At 30.6% G+C, this 17,283-nt stretch overlaps 2 protein-coding genes across 2 annotated transcripts; one reads left to right on the top strand and one right to left on the bottom strand.

Annotated features, from left to right (window-relative positions):
* Positions 1-2,524: 2,524 nt before the first annotated feature.
* Positions 2,525-3,846, top strand: LOC148176394 (4-vinylanisole receptor-like). Its single transcript, XM_088035082.1, has 5 exons — positions 2,525-3,237; positions 3,281-3,380; positions 3,433-3,537; positions 3,585-3,740; positions 3,790-3,846. The coding sequence occupies exons 1-5, from the start codon at positions 2,525-2,527 to the stop codon at positions 3,844-3,846; spliced, it is 1,131 nt and encodes a 376-aa protein (XP_087891208.1).
* Positions 3,847-8,480: 4,634 nt separating this feature from the next.
* On the bottom strand, positions 8,481-12,401 carry LOC148176395 (uncharacterized). The gene is made up of 3 exons (XM_088034287.1): positions 12,292-12,401; positions 8,744-8,878; positions 8,481-8,695 (listed from the first exon to the last, which is right to left on the bottom strand). Exons 1-3 carry the CDS (start codon positions 12,332-12,334, stop codon positions 8,541-8,543), a joined length of 333 nt encoding a protein of 110 aa, XP_087890413.1. The 5' UTR covers positions 12,335-12,401; the 3' UTR covers positions 8,481-8,540.
* Between the last annotated feature and the right edge of the window lie 4,882 nt (positions 12,402-17,283).

The raw sequence follows: 17,283 nt of genomic DNA on the forward strand, positions 1-17,283 counted from the left end.
GAACTCACCATATGCAACAACTTTTCTTAATAAAAAAAATCCAAAATGCTTTCGTTTTCGAATTAAAAATCGATGAATATTTGCTGTGAAAACCGTTACCCGCCTATGCATTAAGGGTAATAACCTTCGTCTATGCGACAAAAACCATTGCTTCATAAAAACGAGTGGGTACATCAGGTGGTATTTCGTCGCATATCTGATCAGACAAAAAAACAATAATAAATTCTCGAAAACCCAATTGAACAATAGTGCCGAATTTGTTTATAAAAATTTCTCAAAATGCCGTCGTTCACTATCAATGCATGCCTGAATTTTGAACTTGTGATCTCACGATCATCGATGGGCTTTGGCGAATTGTTTCAGCCATTTACACGTTCACTTAATTCTTCCACTGACTTCACGGGATTCGCGTAGACCAACTTTTTCATATGTAACTACAAAAAAAAATCGGAGAGATTTAGGTTTGGCAAACGAGGTGGCCACAACACTGGTTCATTTCTACCTATCCACTTGTTTTTAAAGTGCACATTTCATGAGGTGGAAACCTTGTTCATAAAGCGTCCTCCGTTAAATAAAGGGCGAAATATCCATAGGAAGTGCCAGTCGACGTACACTGATGTTCGGTTCTTCGGCAACAGCATCCAAAATTGCAGGTTTCAGATTTACTACTTGCTCAGCCCGTTGGCGGCGACGATTGTGATTGGGGGTATGAAATTCTCCAAAATCACGTAGATGCTGAACTGCTCCAATAAAAGTACGTTCGTTTGGGAAACGGGCACTGTATAGATGCTTTGCCTCCTGGGCATTGCCCCTATCTTCCCCATACAGAAGTACCATATCCGTGTATTCCATGTTGGTATAAATCATTTTGTACCATCTTCTGCACTTTAAAAACTATCTAATAATAATTTTGACATTATAAAAATTTACGACAAACTGAGCATTTTTAATTATAAATTACAGATAATCAGTCGTTTTTGTGAAAAAAGTTGTGATAAGGTTTAACTCAAAAAACCTCGGTGCGGAAAAGAAAGTGAATTTCGGAAAAGACATCGAACGGCTAGCCAAATTAAGGGCGGAAAAAGGCGAAAATCAAAATGCATTTACGGAAAAATTATCTAAAAAGGTTGGAGATCTTGATGCGTTCTAATCGATTAAATTTTGTATATTTAATTTCATAACACCCTGATAATAAATTTTTTGAATAAAATCTTTGTAAATTCCCTAAGAAATTTTTTACTTTATCTAAAACTTAATAGTTCTAAACACCATCGGGGAGAAAAATAAGTTTTAAAATATGCGATTTCGAAAAAAATTGATTAAGAAAAGTTGTTGCAAATGGTGAGTTCTCTTACGAGTTTAATTTTACGCACTCATGTTCATAAAACCCAGTATATTTATCCAAGCTGTATTTAAGACCGCGTCAAAGACAATTCTTAATCAATAAAAATAATTATGGTGGGTTTTAAATACGAAATATAAAACAAGTTTGTGTAATTCAAAATCAAGTGAATCAGTCAAAAACAATTTTTATTCTATTTCAACTAAACGTTATTTTTTGTGCAGTAGATTTTTCTAAACACCAAATTTGCACAAATGCAAATCTGTGAAATCTGTGAAAAACAATTTATCACCAACTTTGACAACCGGAAGCAGTTTCATCCATGCTGATGTTGTAATCAATATTCTGAGATTTTTTTCGTACGAACTGAATCTATCTGTGCAAGTGTATAATTAAAAAGTGGGTTTTTTTTTGATTTTTGGTTTGCAAATCTTTTCTCCAATCATTAATAATTGTCAAATAAATACCATAATAAATTAATATCTGCCAAAAATAAAGACATGAGAACTTCAAAATTGACTCCGAATGTACATGCAACATGCACATGTTTCCTGTACTCCTAATACCTTCTTGTGGGAGCTTTCACGCATTTGTGACTTTAACACTCCTAAATAGTTATAAATAATAATTTTCTATTAATGTATTTAATTGAAATTTGTAAACACTTAAACATAAAGTATCAAATTGTTAATATAACTTTCAAATTTCTAATTAAAGTCTAATTTAGAACTTTGAGTTTTGGTAGACTTGAACATTTTTTATTTTGTTTCTTAAAAATAATATTGAGTTCCTCCATAATTTACTTTTATCGATCTACTTTTTTCAACTTTTTTAAATAAAGCTCGATTAATTATATAGAACTGTCTGCAAGAAAAGTAATTATACATTCTCATTCTCGACGATATGCGTTACTTCCTGGGAATATGAAATTAAATATACCTTACAAATAAAAAAACTCATATTTTAAAAGAAAAACATTAATTATTAAAAATGTAATTATAACGAAATGAACAGAAAATTATAGTCTAGATTTTATCAATATCTGGTCTAGGCATATAAGAGTAACGGATCATAGCCTATCGTCACATTCAGTAGCTACGAACGTGAAGTGGTCGGAGGTCTATAGCAGTGCTAAAATTGAAACGTCTTAATTTCTAAAAATTAGTAATTTTGTGTTTTAAAATGAGTGCAAAGTGGGATCTTCAAAACGAATATTTGATTTCTGTGCTACGTCTGATGGGTCTGTGGCCTAAAGACACCTACAAATTTGACTTATACACGATCTATTCAGCCATTGTCTTCACAATTTTCATCGTTGTGCCTAACTTGGTCCAAGCCCTTGAGATCTTCTTTGTTGACGAATTAAGTCAAGCTACAGCAATATTATTTCTTCTCTTATCCATCATCGGCGTAATGATGAAATTCTACGTTATTTTCACAAATATGAAGGCAATAAAATGTTTAATCAACGATATAAACAAAGAGGTGTTTCTCCCGAAGAATCAACTGCAAGAACATCATAGGAAGTCTAGTCTAAAAGTCTGGAAAAGATTGTACGTTCTTTATAATGCATTGGGTGTATCAACAGCTTTGCTCTGGACATTGTCACCAATTCTAAATGGAACTTACAAAGAGTATGTTTTACCCTTTCTTGCGTGGTATCCGTTTGACCCTAAGAGACCTTTATTGTACGAACTCATCTACTTTCATCAAAGTTTTGGTGTTACTTATCTCGCCATCATAAACGTGAACGTCGATTCTTTAATATCTGCTTTAATGATGTTCGTTGGAATTCAATGTGATATTTTGTGTGACAATTTGCGGAAATTACATGAAAAGAACAACGTTTCAGAAGGTTTTCTCGAGTGCATCGAACACCATAAGGAGATTCTAAGGTTAGATTTACCTGTATACTATTTAAAAAAAAAATGCTTTTAGATTTGCTCAATATACGAATAAGGTCTTTGATTTCGTCATTTTCATTCAGTTTTTCGTCAGCTCAGTGTCACTGGGCGTCAACATGTTTCAATTAAGTCTTGTATTCTCTAATTTTTTTGTTTTAATTTATTCAACTACAAACTTTTTTTTAGATTAGAGTTTTCACTAGTGAATTCAACGCTAATTTATCATACGAAGGCGCTCTTACCATGCAGATTATCATGTACAGCTGGTTTGGAAATGAAGTTTTATTTAAAGTACGTGTGGTAATCACATGCGACATTCTTAATCATTTCTATTTCAGAGTAGTAAAATTCCGACGGCCGCGTACGAATTTGATTGGGCAGATCAACCGGAGCTGTTAAAGAAAGAAGTAGTTTTTTTTATCCAGCGAACTCAGAAACCAATTGTGTTTAAAGCTGTTGACTTGTTTCATCTTTCCTTGGAAACCTTCATTAGGGTAAGTAAACTTCGCATAATTATCGTGATATACATATTTGATTTTAAAGATTATGAGGACTGCTTGGTCATATTTTGCTGTTTTGCGAAACCTCAGCTCGGTATAAGTTTTGAATCAATTGAACTAAACAAAAAACAACACTGGATTTTAATGTAAGTTATCTTGTATTGTAAATTACTGATGAGGGTAAACCTTTTAGTAGTTCAGAGGCTTGCAGTTTTAACTCTGGATGCCTCTAAATTAAAATCAGTTATAAAAATAATTGTGTATGCGAAAATATTGAAGTTTGTGACAGGAATTGAAATGGTCTGACTTGGCCGAACTAACTGTGTATTTTTTTCTATAAGATTTTTGTGAGAACTGTACCATATTGTCATCAATTTAAGTTTTTCATTTAACATATCGAACGTTTGGAAAGCAATGCCGATTTCATTTTAAATAAAAAGTTTGGTTTGTTAAATAATATAATGCAAAGAGACTTATAGCATTTTTTTTTGTATTGATTTATCATGGGATTTATAATTTTTGTAGCAGCTTGTTTTTTATTAATGCATATTATTGCTTCGAGATTATGCAATATAGTCTATTAGATTATCTAAATAATAACAAAAATCAATGTCTTTTAACAGTGACAAGTGTCATGCAATTATTAATTTTAATCACAAGATATACAGTATGTCCCCGGATTGAGTTCACAAGAGGGAAAAAGTTAATTTTTTATTTTACAAAAAAATGACAAAGGAATAACACTTTTTGCGTATTTCAAAACAAATAAATCTGCAATTAAAATTTCAAAATTATTAGTTTGTACTATTAAAATTAATTTTTTCATTATTTTTTTTTATTGAATTTTGTAATCGTATTTAAATAATAGCAGGCTGTGGATTCACAATATCAAATAGTGCGTTAAAGATTAAAGAAAAATTTACCCAACAATGTATAAGTACCTACTAAAAAATTGGAAAAAAATGCAATTGCAATTGCATCCTTAACAATAATTGAGAAAATTCGAAAGAGTCTTAAAGAATTTCGAGTTAGAATTGAACTATGAGCTAAAAGAGGTAATGGGTCAATCAAATAGTGGAAATTGGTTTGAGTTAAGGAACAAATTTCATTCCTTTGACATTTTTTGCAAAATTAAAAATAAAAAAGTTCTTCGTTATTTTTTGTTTTTTTCGATTTTAAGAACACAGCTTCATAATATTAAAGTTTTAATTAAAGATTTATTTATTTTAAATTAAGCAAAAAATATTATTCCTTTGTCATTTTTTTGTAAAATAAAAAATAACGTTTTTTTTCCTCTTGTGAACTCAATCCGGGGACATACTGTATAGTGTTCCCAAACACGCGCCCCAAAGAGAAAGGGATTATGGAGGTAACAAATCTGAACCAAAATTTCGAAACTAAAATTTTTTTACTTCATCTCTAGAATAAGCTTCCGGGATTGGTTGTTAATTTTTTATCCTTTCTCGAAAACTATTAAACTTAGTCAATTTTCGTTTTAAAATTTATCATCTGGATTGCTCTCTGGGGCGCGAGCTCTGGGACACTCTGTATCTTTCCATGCCGTGCCACTTTATCAATAATGCTAGTTTGGGCATTTCGTCAGTAGTAAGATTTGAGTATGATGCTGAACTGTAAACCAACATTTGTGTATTTACTTACTTTAATTTATTAAGTTTCAAAAGCCAACAAAATGTTGAGATGTTACCTCTATGATTCTGCAGCCGTAAAATCTTCCACGATGCAAACAGATTTAAGTCTATTGCAATATCTAAATGCTTCTTTTACCAAGAAAACCAACATTTATTAATTTGTTGCCAAAAGAATTTGCGTTTAATTGTGGCTAAATCTTTTTTCAATTGTCATTAAAGTGACTCCTTATGTAGCTCAATTGTCAGGGTATAAGTTTCATTTATATCCTTAAGGCGAGTGCCAAGACATTTTTCTTATGGAGAATCCCATGTAAAGTATCGTCTAAATATTTCGCTTATTTTTTCATGTATCAGTTTCGTTCTTATTCTCAACTGCTTGTATTCATATTTTCTTCTAAAACTAAGAATCAAACATTGGAAAAAACATTTAATTTAAAAGTTAAAGGACTTGAAAATTCGATAATTTAGGGGTAGTTTTACGAATAGAAGTTTATGTCCGATTTTTGTGAATTTTTAAACTTAGAATTAGTAAAGAATACTTTCAAAATCACTTTCCCGCTAAATTTAAATCGATATCATTAAAATTGGTCTAGTTATGAGTGAGATAAACTAAAAATTTTTCAATCGAAGCTCTGAGCTTTGCAGATAATTTACGACTAGGTTGATTTATAAGCGTACCCTCATTTGCGGTTTCTTGACCAGCTTTGGAAGTTGTAAATCAAGGGATTTCTTCTAAAATTTTTACCTGCTTGTTTCGCACAGAGGATAATAAAATGGTTACAATTAGAAGAGCGTTATTAAAAGTGCTAATAAGTACAAGCACATTGAAGTTCATAATGCTTGATGTATGAAATTATAGAAACAACTATGTAGTATGAAAATTCATTTAATTTATAGTCATGTTTTCAACTAAAGTCTTTCAATGACACACGAATTAATTTCTCGACTACTTCACGGTGTTGGACGTAAAATTTAGAAAATGAAATTTAATAAAATAGTAATTTATTATTATTTTTCTTATTACATATTTTATTATTTATGTTTATTTTTTTCTTATTTCACTAGAATTTAAAAGTTCATCAATGAATAAAAAATGTTGAAGGAAACAAAATTGTTTTGAATGGTATAACTCTATGGAGCGACCTGACCGGATGCAATTTACCTGATGTTTGCAATATTGGATTAGAGTTTATCTAAGAAACTGACCGGAGTTTTACTAGGTGATGACAATTTCTTTCATTTTGCCGCCGGTCGGTTCAACTTTTACTGAAAAACCCACTAAATCTTGTTCCTTTGAGAACAATATAAATTTTTTTTGGGAGAATAAAAAGGTTGACTTCTGGTAACTAGAAAAAAATGGAACATACATTGTAAATTCAAATCATAATTGGTATTACCAAATCCAAGGGCAGTTAAGAAGAACACGAAAAATAATGTGTATTTTGGGTGTTTGGTTTGGACAAGAAAGTGATATGAAATATGAATATATTTATGAAGACACAACTTTTTGGAAAAAAAAATGGAACCAAAATTGATGAAGTTTTATTTTGATCACATGTTGCTGGAATTAATTGACTCTAGGAAACAAAGATTGTCTATTCCGATCCGCCGTCATTGAGTTTGTATTACCTATGTACTAGTTAATTGTCAATATTGTAAATAAGTACCTATTATGTAAATACCACTTTTCTTATAAATACTTACTAACATGTACATATTATACACATTATTATACTATGTATTTTGTATCTTTTGAGTATACCTTCATACCAAATACGTATCTATTTGGAAACAAATAAAATTAAACATAAAACAGATAAGTTTAGTTTTTTTTAGAAAATTTCTGTTTGGCATTCAAATATTATATAATACTTTGATCTATTTATTATTTGACTAATTATTTTTTGAACAACGTACTGATGTACTTACAATTTTAAAATAAAAGTTTTTTATTCATATTATTTTACCCATGAAAAAGTATTTCTACCAGACAGAGACAAAATAAGCATTTATTATTTTACAATCACTTTACGATAGCACAGTAAGGGGTGTTGTAAACAGAGGTACCGCTTGACAACCTTCCCGATGTGACAGCTCAGCTCGAATTCTGACCAGCGACGAGTCTTGGCACTCGCCTTAAGCAGAACACAGCACTTTATATGCTTGGGCTCCATAGACTGTAACCTTAGAAATGTTTCCATTGCACTATGATTCTGCATGAATTAAGTTTTTTTAAAATACAATTTACTACGTTTGGCAGACACACGAACAGGCTAAGCACACAAGGCTTCATTTTTACTCTTAAGGACATAATATACTATTTTCACCATCTCTACTAGTAGTTCAGTCACATCAATTTATTCCATAATTTCTAGAAAAAAAAAAGATGTAATTTTTATCAAAAATTATTGCTGTTTGAAAGACTAGGCCCTTAATAATAATTGTAGATTGTAGCATTTTATCGGCTTTCATTTCTTTGATTTCACTTCAAAGAGTTTTGTTTTTTGTCACCAGCCGTCTTATATTTACTGCTGATAAAGTAAGAGAATGGTTACAATCAGACTTTCGATTGAAGAATCTTGTAGTACTTCCGTTATTACAGGTGACCACTTTTATCACATCATTTACCTTGTTAAGCACAAAACTTTTATAACCAAGACAATTGGCACAATAATTTCTTTCTTTCTTGTATTCGATGAATGTAATTTGGTGCAATTAAAAACCAATTAAAAGGTAATAACCTCGCTAAATCTCATTGTTATAAAGTTAAAACTACAAACTCTACAAAGTGTAACCGAAAATTTTCGAAATGTCTGACTGTTGTTATAAACGAGATTTAGTGTTTTCGGCTGTAATTTGATACTGTGGAATACAAAAATGTTAAAGTTTTCAAATTTCGTTTAGGTTTCTAGAGTTTAGAAATCTAGAGCATTTTTTGCTATTAATATTTAGGTTAAATAGGATTTTACAGGTACATATTCAAATGTGAATGAAAACAGGAAGAGTGGAAGGAAGAACTTTTGCCTCTACTTTTAAACCTCAAGGTTTTGTAAGTAAAAAATTCCGGTCTAAAGTCGCACTAAAATAACAATAAAGACAACATGATTAATTACATAAGATAAATACAATAACGCGCAAAAATAAGTTAACTACATTCTGTAGGCATAGGGTCATAAAGAATATCGTTGTTACATCTGTCACTTCGGCAAGTTTTACATTGTTTGAGTTCGCCGTTTTTCTGGTAATTGTCGCAAAATCCAGGGGGTGAACAAGCTCGACGTACCAGTTGGAGACTGCCGTCTGAAAAAAAAATTGAATTTCATGTATTGTGCGAGTTTGAGAGCGCACTTTGGAAAAATTCGACTGCTTGGACGCATTCTTGATTGCCTTCGCATTGTTCGACCATCCTGTCGGGGAGAATTGTGCTACAGAAGGTGGGTGTGCGGTAGCTTTGTTGGCAAGAGAAGCAATCTAAAGATGCACCTGAAAAAACTCTTTTGAGATATGGATGCTTGGAAAGTTTCTAGATATATGAGAGAAATCTTTAGAATGCCTAAAATTCTTTTTGGCTTCATGAATTGTAAACGTCAAATTAACATTTAAATGATATCTTCGGAAACATTATATTTACCCACGCCGTGCGGTCTGCTTTTCAAATGCGTTTATAAATTAAAATCACTTTACTATATTAAAGATTGATCACTAAAGTGGTATTTACCTAAATTATTATCTCAATTAATACAATATTTCTATTTTTTAAGTCATATTAAAACATTTTTATACAGCGCCATCTTTGTATTTTTTGTGCACCAACTACAGAATTGACAGAATTGATAGTTGACGAAATTTATAAATGTCAGATGTGACAATTTTCATGAATTTAAAAAAGCCCAATTATTTCAAATAAAAGTTCTTTGGCCAAAAAGTTTAATACAACTCTTGTGCGTTAACCATTTTACAGCGCTCAGTCATTAAAGCACGCCGTTGTGCTTCAAACTGATTTCGCACTGTAAAATGTAAGTTACCACACGCGACTATCTACTATACAGGGTCCGGCAACACTTGTGTCCACCCCCAAAATCATTTTTAATTTGAAAGATAAAATTTTGAAAATTTGCATACGCTCATAGTTGACAAAGCTCTAGAAGCCGACGCAAAGATTTGTTTTTTATCACTTATGGTTTTAGCGTCGCGACGCCTTAAAAATGTAATTTTTAATTAATTGTGAGGGTTTGTGATATCAACCTCTAATTTTGTTTTAATATAAATGTGTTAAAAATATCTCAGTTATTATTTTAGATTCAATGCAAATTGTCTTCAAAATTTGAGAAAAAATGCTGTTTTATCAAGTTTGTTTCCAATTTCATTACGTCAAAATTGGGAACTACGTTTACACCCATCTGTCAACATCATGTGTCACAAATGACATCTATCCTTTGGTTCGCTTTAGATTGTAACAAAAGTCTTACTTAGTGAAATTGTCGCTTTGTCGATGTTAATTAACGATTTCGGGTGTCCATAAAGTGCAACATGCCCGTGTTAATCAAAATTAACCTTTATAAGAGGGAATGAAGTGATTTGTGAAATTTTGGTGTAAACGTAGTTTGCCACTGCGCTGTCATACTATTGAAAACTAACTTGATAAAACAGCGTTTTTTTCGCAAATTTTAAACACAATTCGCATTAGATTTAAAATAAAAACTCAGATATTTGTATCACAGTTATGTTGAAAAAAAATGATTTCGCGAATTTTTCCGCAAAAACTCAAAAATCGCTAAAAATTATACTTCTTAGGCGTCGCGACGCCAACCAAACCTTGAGAAAAAAACAAATTTTTGCGTCAGCTTCTAGAGCTTTGTCAACTATGAGCGTATGCAAAGTTTCAAAATTTTATCTTTAAAATTAAAGACGATTTTAGGGGTGGACACAAGTGTTGCCGGACTCTGTATAGAAAACTTCCAGAAATTTCTAGAATAATTAAATATTCTTTAGTTATCTTAAGTATCCATAAATGTGTATTTATTCTCTAAAGTTGTAAGACATTTTTTTAAAGGTTTCGGAATTCTTTAAATTTCTTTGGAATTCTTGCAATATGGATACTTCTGGAGGTCTAAAATTTCTTAACAATCTTACGGAAATTTTACGTTCTATCAGATTTTTTTACAGTACATCAGGCTTCTTCAAGGTTTTCTTTGGTATTATAGGAAATTTTTTGGGGTTTTCAAGAAGTTTTTAGATTTTAAAGAATAGTCAGATTCAAAAACGTTTTGGATATTTCAGCGCGAACAAAATTCTCTCAAAATTTTTTAGACATTTAAAAACAATTGTAGGATTTTTAATAAACTATTTAATTTTTTTTTTCGAATTTAGACAGATAATTTAAGACTTTCAATTTCTTCAAGTTTATCAAGTTTTTTATGTAACATTGAGATGGTAAAAATTTTTGAAAAAAGGTTTTTGAGAATTTATAGATTTTCTTGCTTTTTTAAGGTTTTATGCTATTCCATTATTTGTTATATTTTTTTCTGATTGTAAAGATATTCTAGAATATATCTGAATTATTTTTCATTTAGACTGATATCCTTAGGTATTTTTTATAATAATCTAAGAATCATTAATAGATAGGGGATTATTTATTACTTCTATGGAAAGAAGCAAATTATTTACGACAACAAATGAGTTATTTTGAGATCGTAGATCGAAAGCATAACTTTTTTTATGATCTCTAGAAAGTAACAGAGTACTTTATCTGCATCAAATAAATGTATAAAGACCACTTTACTAGTGCTTTTTGGATACAATTATTAATTTAATTAATATGAATGAAAATAATTAAAAATTAACAAACTAATAATAATAACAAAAGTTTTTAAAATTCTTCAAATTATTGTATTTTTTTAAGCAGTTTGAAGTCATAGATTGGATTAAAATTTTTAGGATTTTTAAAATTTTTTAGGATGTATTCAATCTTTCTAAACATCATTTTAGGTATCTTTAAGACGTTGTGTTTTGATCCTCTTATTAGTTCTCGTTGAATTCTTTTCATACTTTTGAAGTCTTCGGTGTTGTCTCAATGGTATGAATCCATCTTTTTTTAGATTATCCTATTTTTGTATTTTCAAATTGAAAAACTTGCAATTTTATGAAAAATTTAAATGCAATAAACCACGAATACGAATACTACGAATACGAAAAATTCGAGACTTTTCAAAAAACTTCACTCAACTCAAAAATCAAAAAATTAAAACTTAAAAACCTTTGAAAAGTTCTGGAAAATCCAGGAAAATCGCGGAAAATTTTATAAATCCTACAGAATTGCTGTAAGTTTTGTGGCAACTCTTTCAGAATCCAAACTCTTAGAGAATCCTGGAGAATTAGATCCAATAAAGTATTGAAAGAATTTAAAAAGTTACATAAACAGAAAAAATCTTAAAACCTGTTAGAAATAGTCAGGATTTTATAAATTATTAACCTACGTAAAATAAAACAGAAATTCCAAAAGCGCCTTAATTTTATTTTTAATTCTGGAAAACATCGAAAAGCCGTCAAAAATCCAACAATCCTGGTCGACATTTCTAAACAGTCAAGAGAAAAAAGAATTCAAGACTCCTCAATTTCAAGTTTTAAATAACAATAAAACAAAAACTTATTTTAATAAGAATAATTATTTTGATAATAATTTCATAATTTTGTTAAATTTAAGGTCAAAGACAAAAAAATGATAATTTTATTTTTTTGAAACTTGACCTGGATTTAAAATAAGGAAGGACACGGTCATGATTAGCCAAAATTAACGGTGTTTTACCTTACCCACTTTTTTTATAGACAATGATCATAATAAAACCATTTAATAATGAGCCCCGTTTTCTATAGAACATGAATACACTAAAACTTACCTAAACGCAAAGAAACAACAAGCAAACACAACACAACCTTCATCTTAGCTTTGTGTTCACAATATTATTTCTGCAAGTAAAAAAAATGAGTGTAGACAGACTTTTAAATGTTGTTTTGTTATCACCAAACCATAATGCAAGCAACCTTGTTTTAGTTATCACAAATTTGACAATGTGACGTTCGCGCACTGTGTTTAGCTAATTATTCGTTACTCCAATTATTTATTCCTATCGCCAAACCAAAAACAATTGTGCCATTTAACTCGAAGACTACGTGCACTTTGAATTTCTGATTTAACGATAAATTTGTGTAAATTGTTTAGACTCCAATTGATACGAAGCCACGAAGTTGGCTAGACAACAAATTAAAATGATCACACGATATACCAATTGTAAAAAAAGTCTTTGTCACCTTGACAGGCATTGAATCTGTTAGTGAATAATCGTTTTGTACTTCCATTCAAAGATGATTTATCGACTTTTGTGAGATTTCACGCATATTCGTGCCTATCGCTAAATTTACGTAAAAACGGAGTGTGGGCGAAATTCTGTCAAGTCACTTTTAAAATAACTGTCAAAACTATAATTTGAAGTACTTGTGTACTTGTTAAATACTTGAAGTATTTGTTTACTTGTGTGATTTTTGCTCGATTTTGTTCCGATTGTAGAAAAAAATCTTGTTTGCAACTCGTGCGAAATGGATGTTACTCGAGACTTGCCAATTTTGCATACTATATTGTATACTTTATTTTACTTAAAATTTGTCAATTTAGCCTGTATTAAGTACTCATGCAATAAATAATAACTCTTCCTACATACAGGATGTCCCAGAACTCGTGTCCCAAAAAAAAGGGGCTTATGGAGACAATTCTAACCCAAAATTTTAAAACAAAAATTTTTTAGCTGAAAAAATAATCGAGATAAGACAAAAAAACAGTAGCCAATCCCGAAGCAGAACAGAATTTGAAAATCGGTAACTATAGACACTCTATTATTCATTGGTCAGATGAACATTACACTCTAGTTGCCTAGGAAATTGGGATGGCGTTTTACTCTATCTGTAGAATAAGCTTCCGGATTTGGTTGTTAAATTTTATCCTTTCTCGAGTACTATTAAACTTAATCAATTTTTGTTTTAAAATTTACTATCTGTATTGTTGTCGCCACCCTCTCGTGCTTCATGGGTCATGAGTTCTGAAACACCCTGTATATTAATTACATCTCTAATAACTAATTTCTAGTGAAAAAATTACATTTAATTCTTATAGGACAAAGGTATCAATTTATTACGATTGATTTTTACGAATATATTCTAATATTTTGCAAAAGTTAGTAATTGACAAGTAACTTACTACCTACTTTATTACAAGAAAATGCATCTTAGATCAACCCACTTTATATTAAGTGCACTAAATTATTTTTCTTAAACTTATCTAAAATAAACGCATCTACAGTACAACCTCAATTATCTGTGCTTCTCGGGGTCGGAGCCTGCACGGATAATCGAAAAACACATAATCAAATTGTTAACTGAACATACGTTTTAAGGCAATAGAATTATTTGAAGCTTTTTTTAATTCAACATATGTATACAGGGTGGGCCAACGAAAACGAAACAGAGGTGTTTTGAGGCACTTTCTGGTGGAATTTCAAAAAACGCTGAGACAGGTCAATTTTAGGTGAGAGCAGGACACCAACACACGTGTTTACAACTTTTTGCAGTCAACTCCCTATGAGGGATGAAATTAACCCCTTTCATTTTTAAAGAGTGGTATAGAACATGGCACTTTTTTGAAAGGCCCATTAAAGACCTTTACAGTGATATAATAATTTTTTTATTTGCCCTTTTTGTTAGAATGTATTTTTCAACTTTGGGGTGATTTCCGCTCTGTTGATACGGTGATTCTAAAAAATACAAAATTGCTACTGTTTTTGAAATCAAATGTAAGTATTTTAGTGCTACACATGCCTAGTTATGTTGATACTTATGTACGTAAATTCATCGCAACTGTTAAAAAAATAAATAAAAAAAATATATCACTGTAAAGGTCTTCAGTGGGCTTTCAAAAAAAGTGCCATGTCCTATACCTATCTTTAAAAATTAAAGGGGTTAATTTCACCCCTCATAGGGAGTTGACTGCAAAAAATTATAATTACGTGTGTTGTATGTCCCCCTCACAACTAAAATTGACCTGTCTCAGCGTTTTTTTAAATTCCACCTGTAAGTGTCTTAAAACGCCTCAGTTTTGTTTTCGAATTTTTTTTATAGGCCTCAGAAATAAAAAAAAAATTAATATCACTGTAAAGGTCTTCAGTGGCCTTTCAAAAAAAGTGCCATGTCCTAGACCTATCTTTAAAAATTAATGAGGTTAATTTCACCCCTCAAAGGCAGTTAACTGCAAAAAGTTGTAAATATGTGTGTTGTGTGTCCCCCTCACAACTAAAATTGACCTGTCTCAGCGTTTTTTGAAATTCCACCAGAAAGTGCCTCAAAACGCCTGTGTTTCGTTTTCATTGCACACCCTGTATAAAAACTTTAACAGAATTTATCAACATCTTAACAATAACAATTTTTAATATTAAAAGACATTGAAACGGTCAGCCCTTATCAGACATTACATAAAAGTAATTATTTTGTAGTAAAAAAATGTGATGCTTTTATTTATTTCTTTTTTGGTCCAAAAATTTTCTCTGCCGCTTAAGTTTTCAGTTTCCTTAATTATAAAGGTTTTCATTGCAAAAGAATTTATTTCGAGCATTTGTGTTAATGTTTGCGAACACTATACTATTCAAAGTGAAATGTAACAGTAACTACACTAACTGTTACTTGTAAAATTCCAAATTTTAAGTTTCTTAACATTGGAAGCAAAAAATGAGAAGTTGGTCTTCAATTTGTGTTTTTTGTAATGCACGGATAATAATCGAACCCTTGCACGGATGTTTAGGAATTTACAAATTATTTTAATACAATCTTATCAACTGTTGACATTCGTTCTACGATATCTCATTTCCTATGCCAAATAAATTAGCCTTTTTAAGTTTGAAGAATCGCTAGACATTTGTATCGAGCGTTCAAAAAGAAAAACGGATCAGGTCACCTATGAAATTTTTCGTAGCGTATGTCGCATGATTCATGTTGAAATGGTACTTGACATTATTAATGACTAACCCCACTTTATCCCAGACCCGAAAAATTAATTAAACACAAATTATGAGAAAGTTGTTTTTGGTGTGAGACAAGTCGCAGGGAGTGAAGTAGCTGGCCAAGGATTTGCAGCGTTGCGGCCACCAATTCTAACCTCAAAAACATTCTCAGTAGGACCAATGTTTCTTGTGTGCAATGAGGAGTTGCTCTATCCTGCTAAGGGTAACTGTGTTGCAGTTGCAGACAATTCCTTCGTGGACCTTCACATTAATTACTTGTCACTAATGTCATTCTTAAATAGCTTAGATCAAAGACATACTTCCACGCTGACAAAAGCATGTCAAAGGTGACTTTGATCTCTATTTTATTTGAACACAGGATATATGTACATCCTAGAAAAAAAAACAAAAAACATAAATACATCAAGGTTTTATGAAAATTATGCTATGTGATTTCGTACCGTATAGCAACTTATTTTTTATACGGCTGTCATCGAAATTGACAATTAGCGTTTGTCCAAGAAGAAGCGTAATATTTATTCAAGAATCTGTCATATCTGTTATTAGATTAAATAATTATCTTGCAGATCAGTGACAAATTTAATTGGGAATATTGAATCCATATAGTAAATTTTATTTTCAATAATACAGGTGATTTTTTAAAAACGGCAGGCGTTGTAGAATTTTTATTTATGAACCGATTTAAAAAAATTAAAAAACAAATTAAATGGTTTTTAATTTCCTATAAACTGATAATTTTAAAATTTTTCTAAAGGTCTTAGTATCTTTTGGGCGATACTCAACTTTCTTATTTTAAATTGACACCCATATTTTTTTTATAATTTAGAAGATATTAATTTTCATAATTCAGAAATGTGTAATATGTTCTATTTTTACAAAAAATATTAAAAAAAATATATCAAAAATGAAAAAAATTAGGCAATAAAAGTTAATAAAATCTAGGTGCGTGGTGTCAAGTAAGAAAATGCCGTTATTGTAATGTCAAAAAGCAGCAAATAACAAAAAGAATTGGCAATCTTTTTTTCAAATTTTTAATAATTGCACATCAGTGAAAACATCTACCTAATTTATTTAAAATACTGTTGAACGCCATCCCGTTTTTTTCACTGCACAATTGCCACCTACGAGAAATTTGCATTACGGAACGTACAAGAGTATCAGGTGAAATTTCTCTACAAGCTGTCACAATTCTTTCTCTTAAAACTTCTTTTGTTCTTGGACGCGTGATATAGACAATATAGACAAGATCTTGCAAATATCTCCAGAGGAAAAAATCTACAGGTGTTAAATCTGGTGATCTGACTAGCCACCAAATGAGATCATGGGTTCCAAACCATCTTTCTTCGAAACTTTTTTCGATATTGTGTATTAATTCGTGCATTGTGAGGTGTAGCCTCATCTTGTTGAAAGAAAACTTGTTTTTTCTATTATTTGCTGCTTTTTGACATTACAATAACGGCATTGTCTTATTTAACACCACGCATCTAGACTTTATTAACTTTTATTGCCTATTTTTTCTTCAATTTTGATATTTTTTTTTTAAATATTTTTTTGGAAAAGTAGAACAAATTACGCATTTCTGAATCAAGAAAATTAATATCTTCCAAATTATAAAAAAATATGGATCCCAATTTAAAATAAGAAAGTTGAATATTGCCCAAAATATACTAAGACATTTAGAACAATTCTAAAATCATCGGCTTATAGTAGATTAAAAGCCATTTAATTTGTTTTTAAAATTTTTAAAATCGGTTTATAAATAAAAATTCTACAACGCCAGCCGTTTTTTAAAAATCACCCTGTATATGTATTATAGTAATTCTAAAC

Source organism: Gnatocerus cornutus, chromosome 4, assembly GCF_029298725.1.
Source record: "Gnatocerus cornutus isolate USDA-ARS CGAHR chromosome 4, icGnaCorn1.1, whole genome shotgun sequence".
Taxonomy (NCBI): Eukaryota; Metazoa; Arthropoda; class Insecta; order Coleoptera; family Tenebrionidae; genus Gnatocerus; species Gnatocerus cornutus.

Coding starts and splice junctions, on each gene's coding strand:
- LOC148176395 (XM_088034287.1), bottom strand. CDS start 12,334: ATGAAGGTTGTGTTGTGTTTGCTTGTTGTTTCTTTGCGTTTAG. Junction 8,879..12,291: donor TGTTGTTTCTTTGCGTTTAG/GTAAGTTTTAGT, acceptor GAGTTTTTTCAG/GTGCATCTTTAGATTGCTTC. Junction 8,696..8,743: donor AGCAGTCGAATTTTTCCAAA/GTGCGCTCTCAA, acceptor TTTTTTTTTCAG/ACGGCAGTCTCCAACTGGTA.
- LOC148176394 (XM_088035082.1), top strand. CDS start 2,525: ATGAGTGCAAAGTGGGATCTTCAAAACGAATATTTGATTTCTGTGCTA. Junction 3,238..3,280: donor CACCATAAGGAGATTCTAAG/GTTAGATTTACC, acceptor AAATGCTTTTAG/ATTTGCTCAATATACGAATA. Junction 3,538..3,584: donor GAAATGAAGTTTTATTTAAA/GTACGTGTGGTA, acceptor TTTCTATTTCAG/AGTAGTAAAATTCCGACGGC.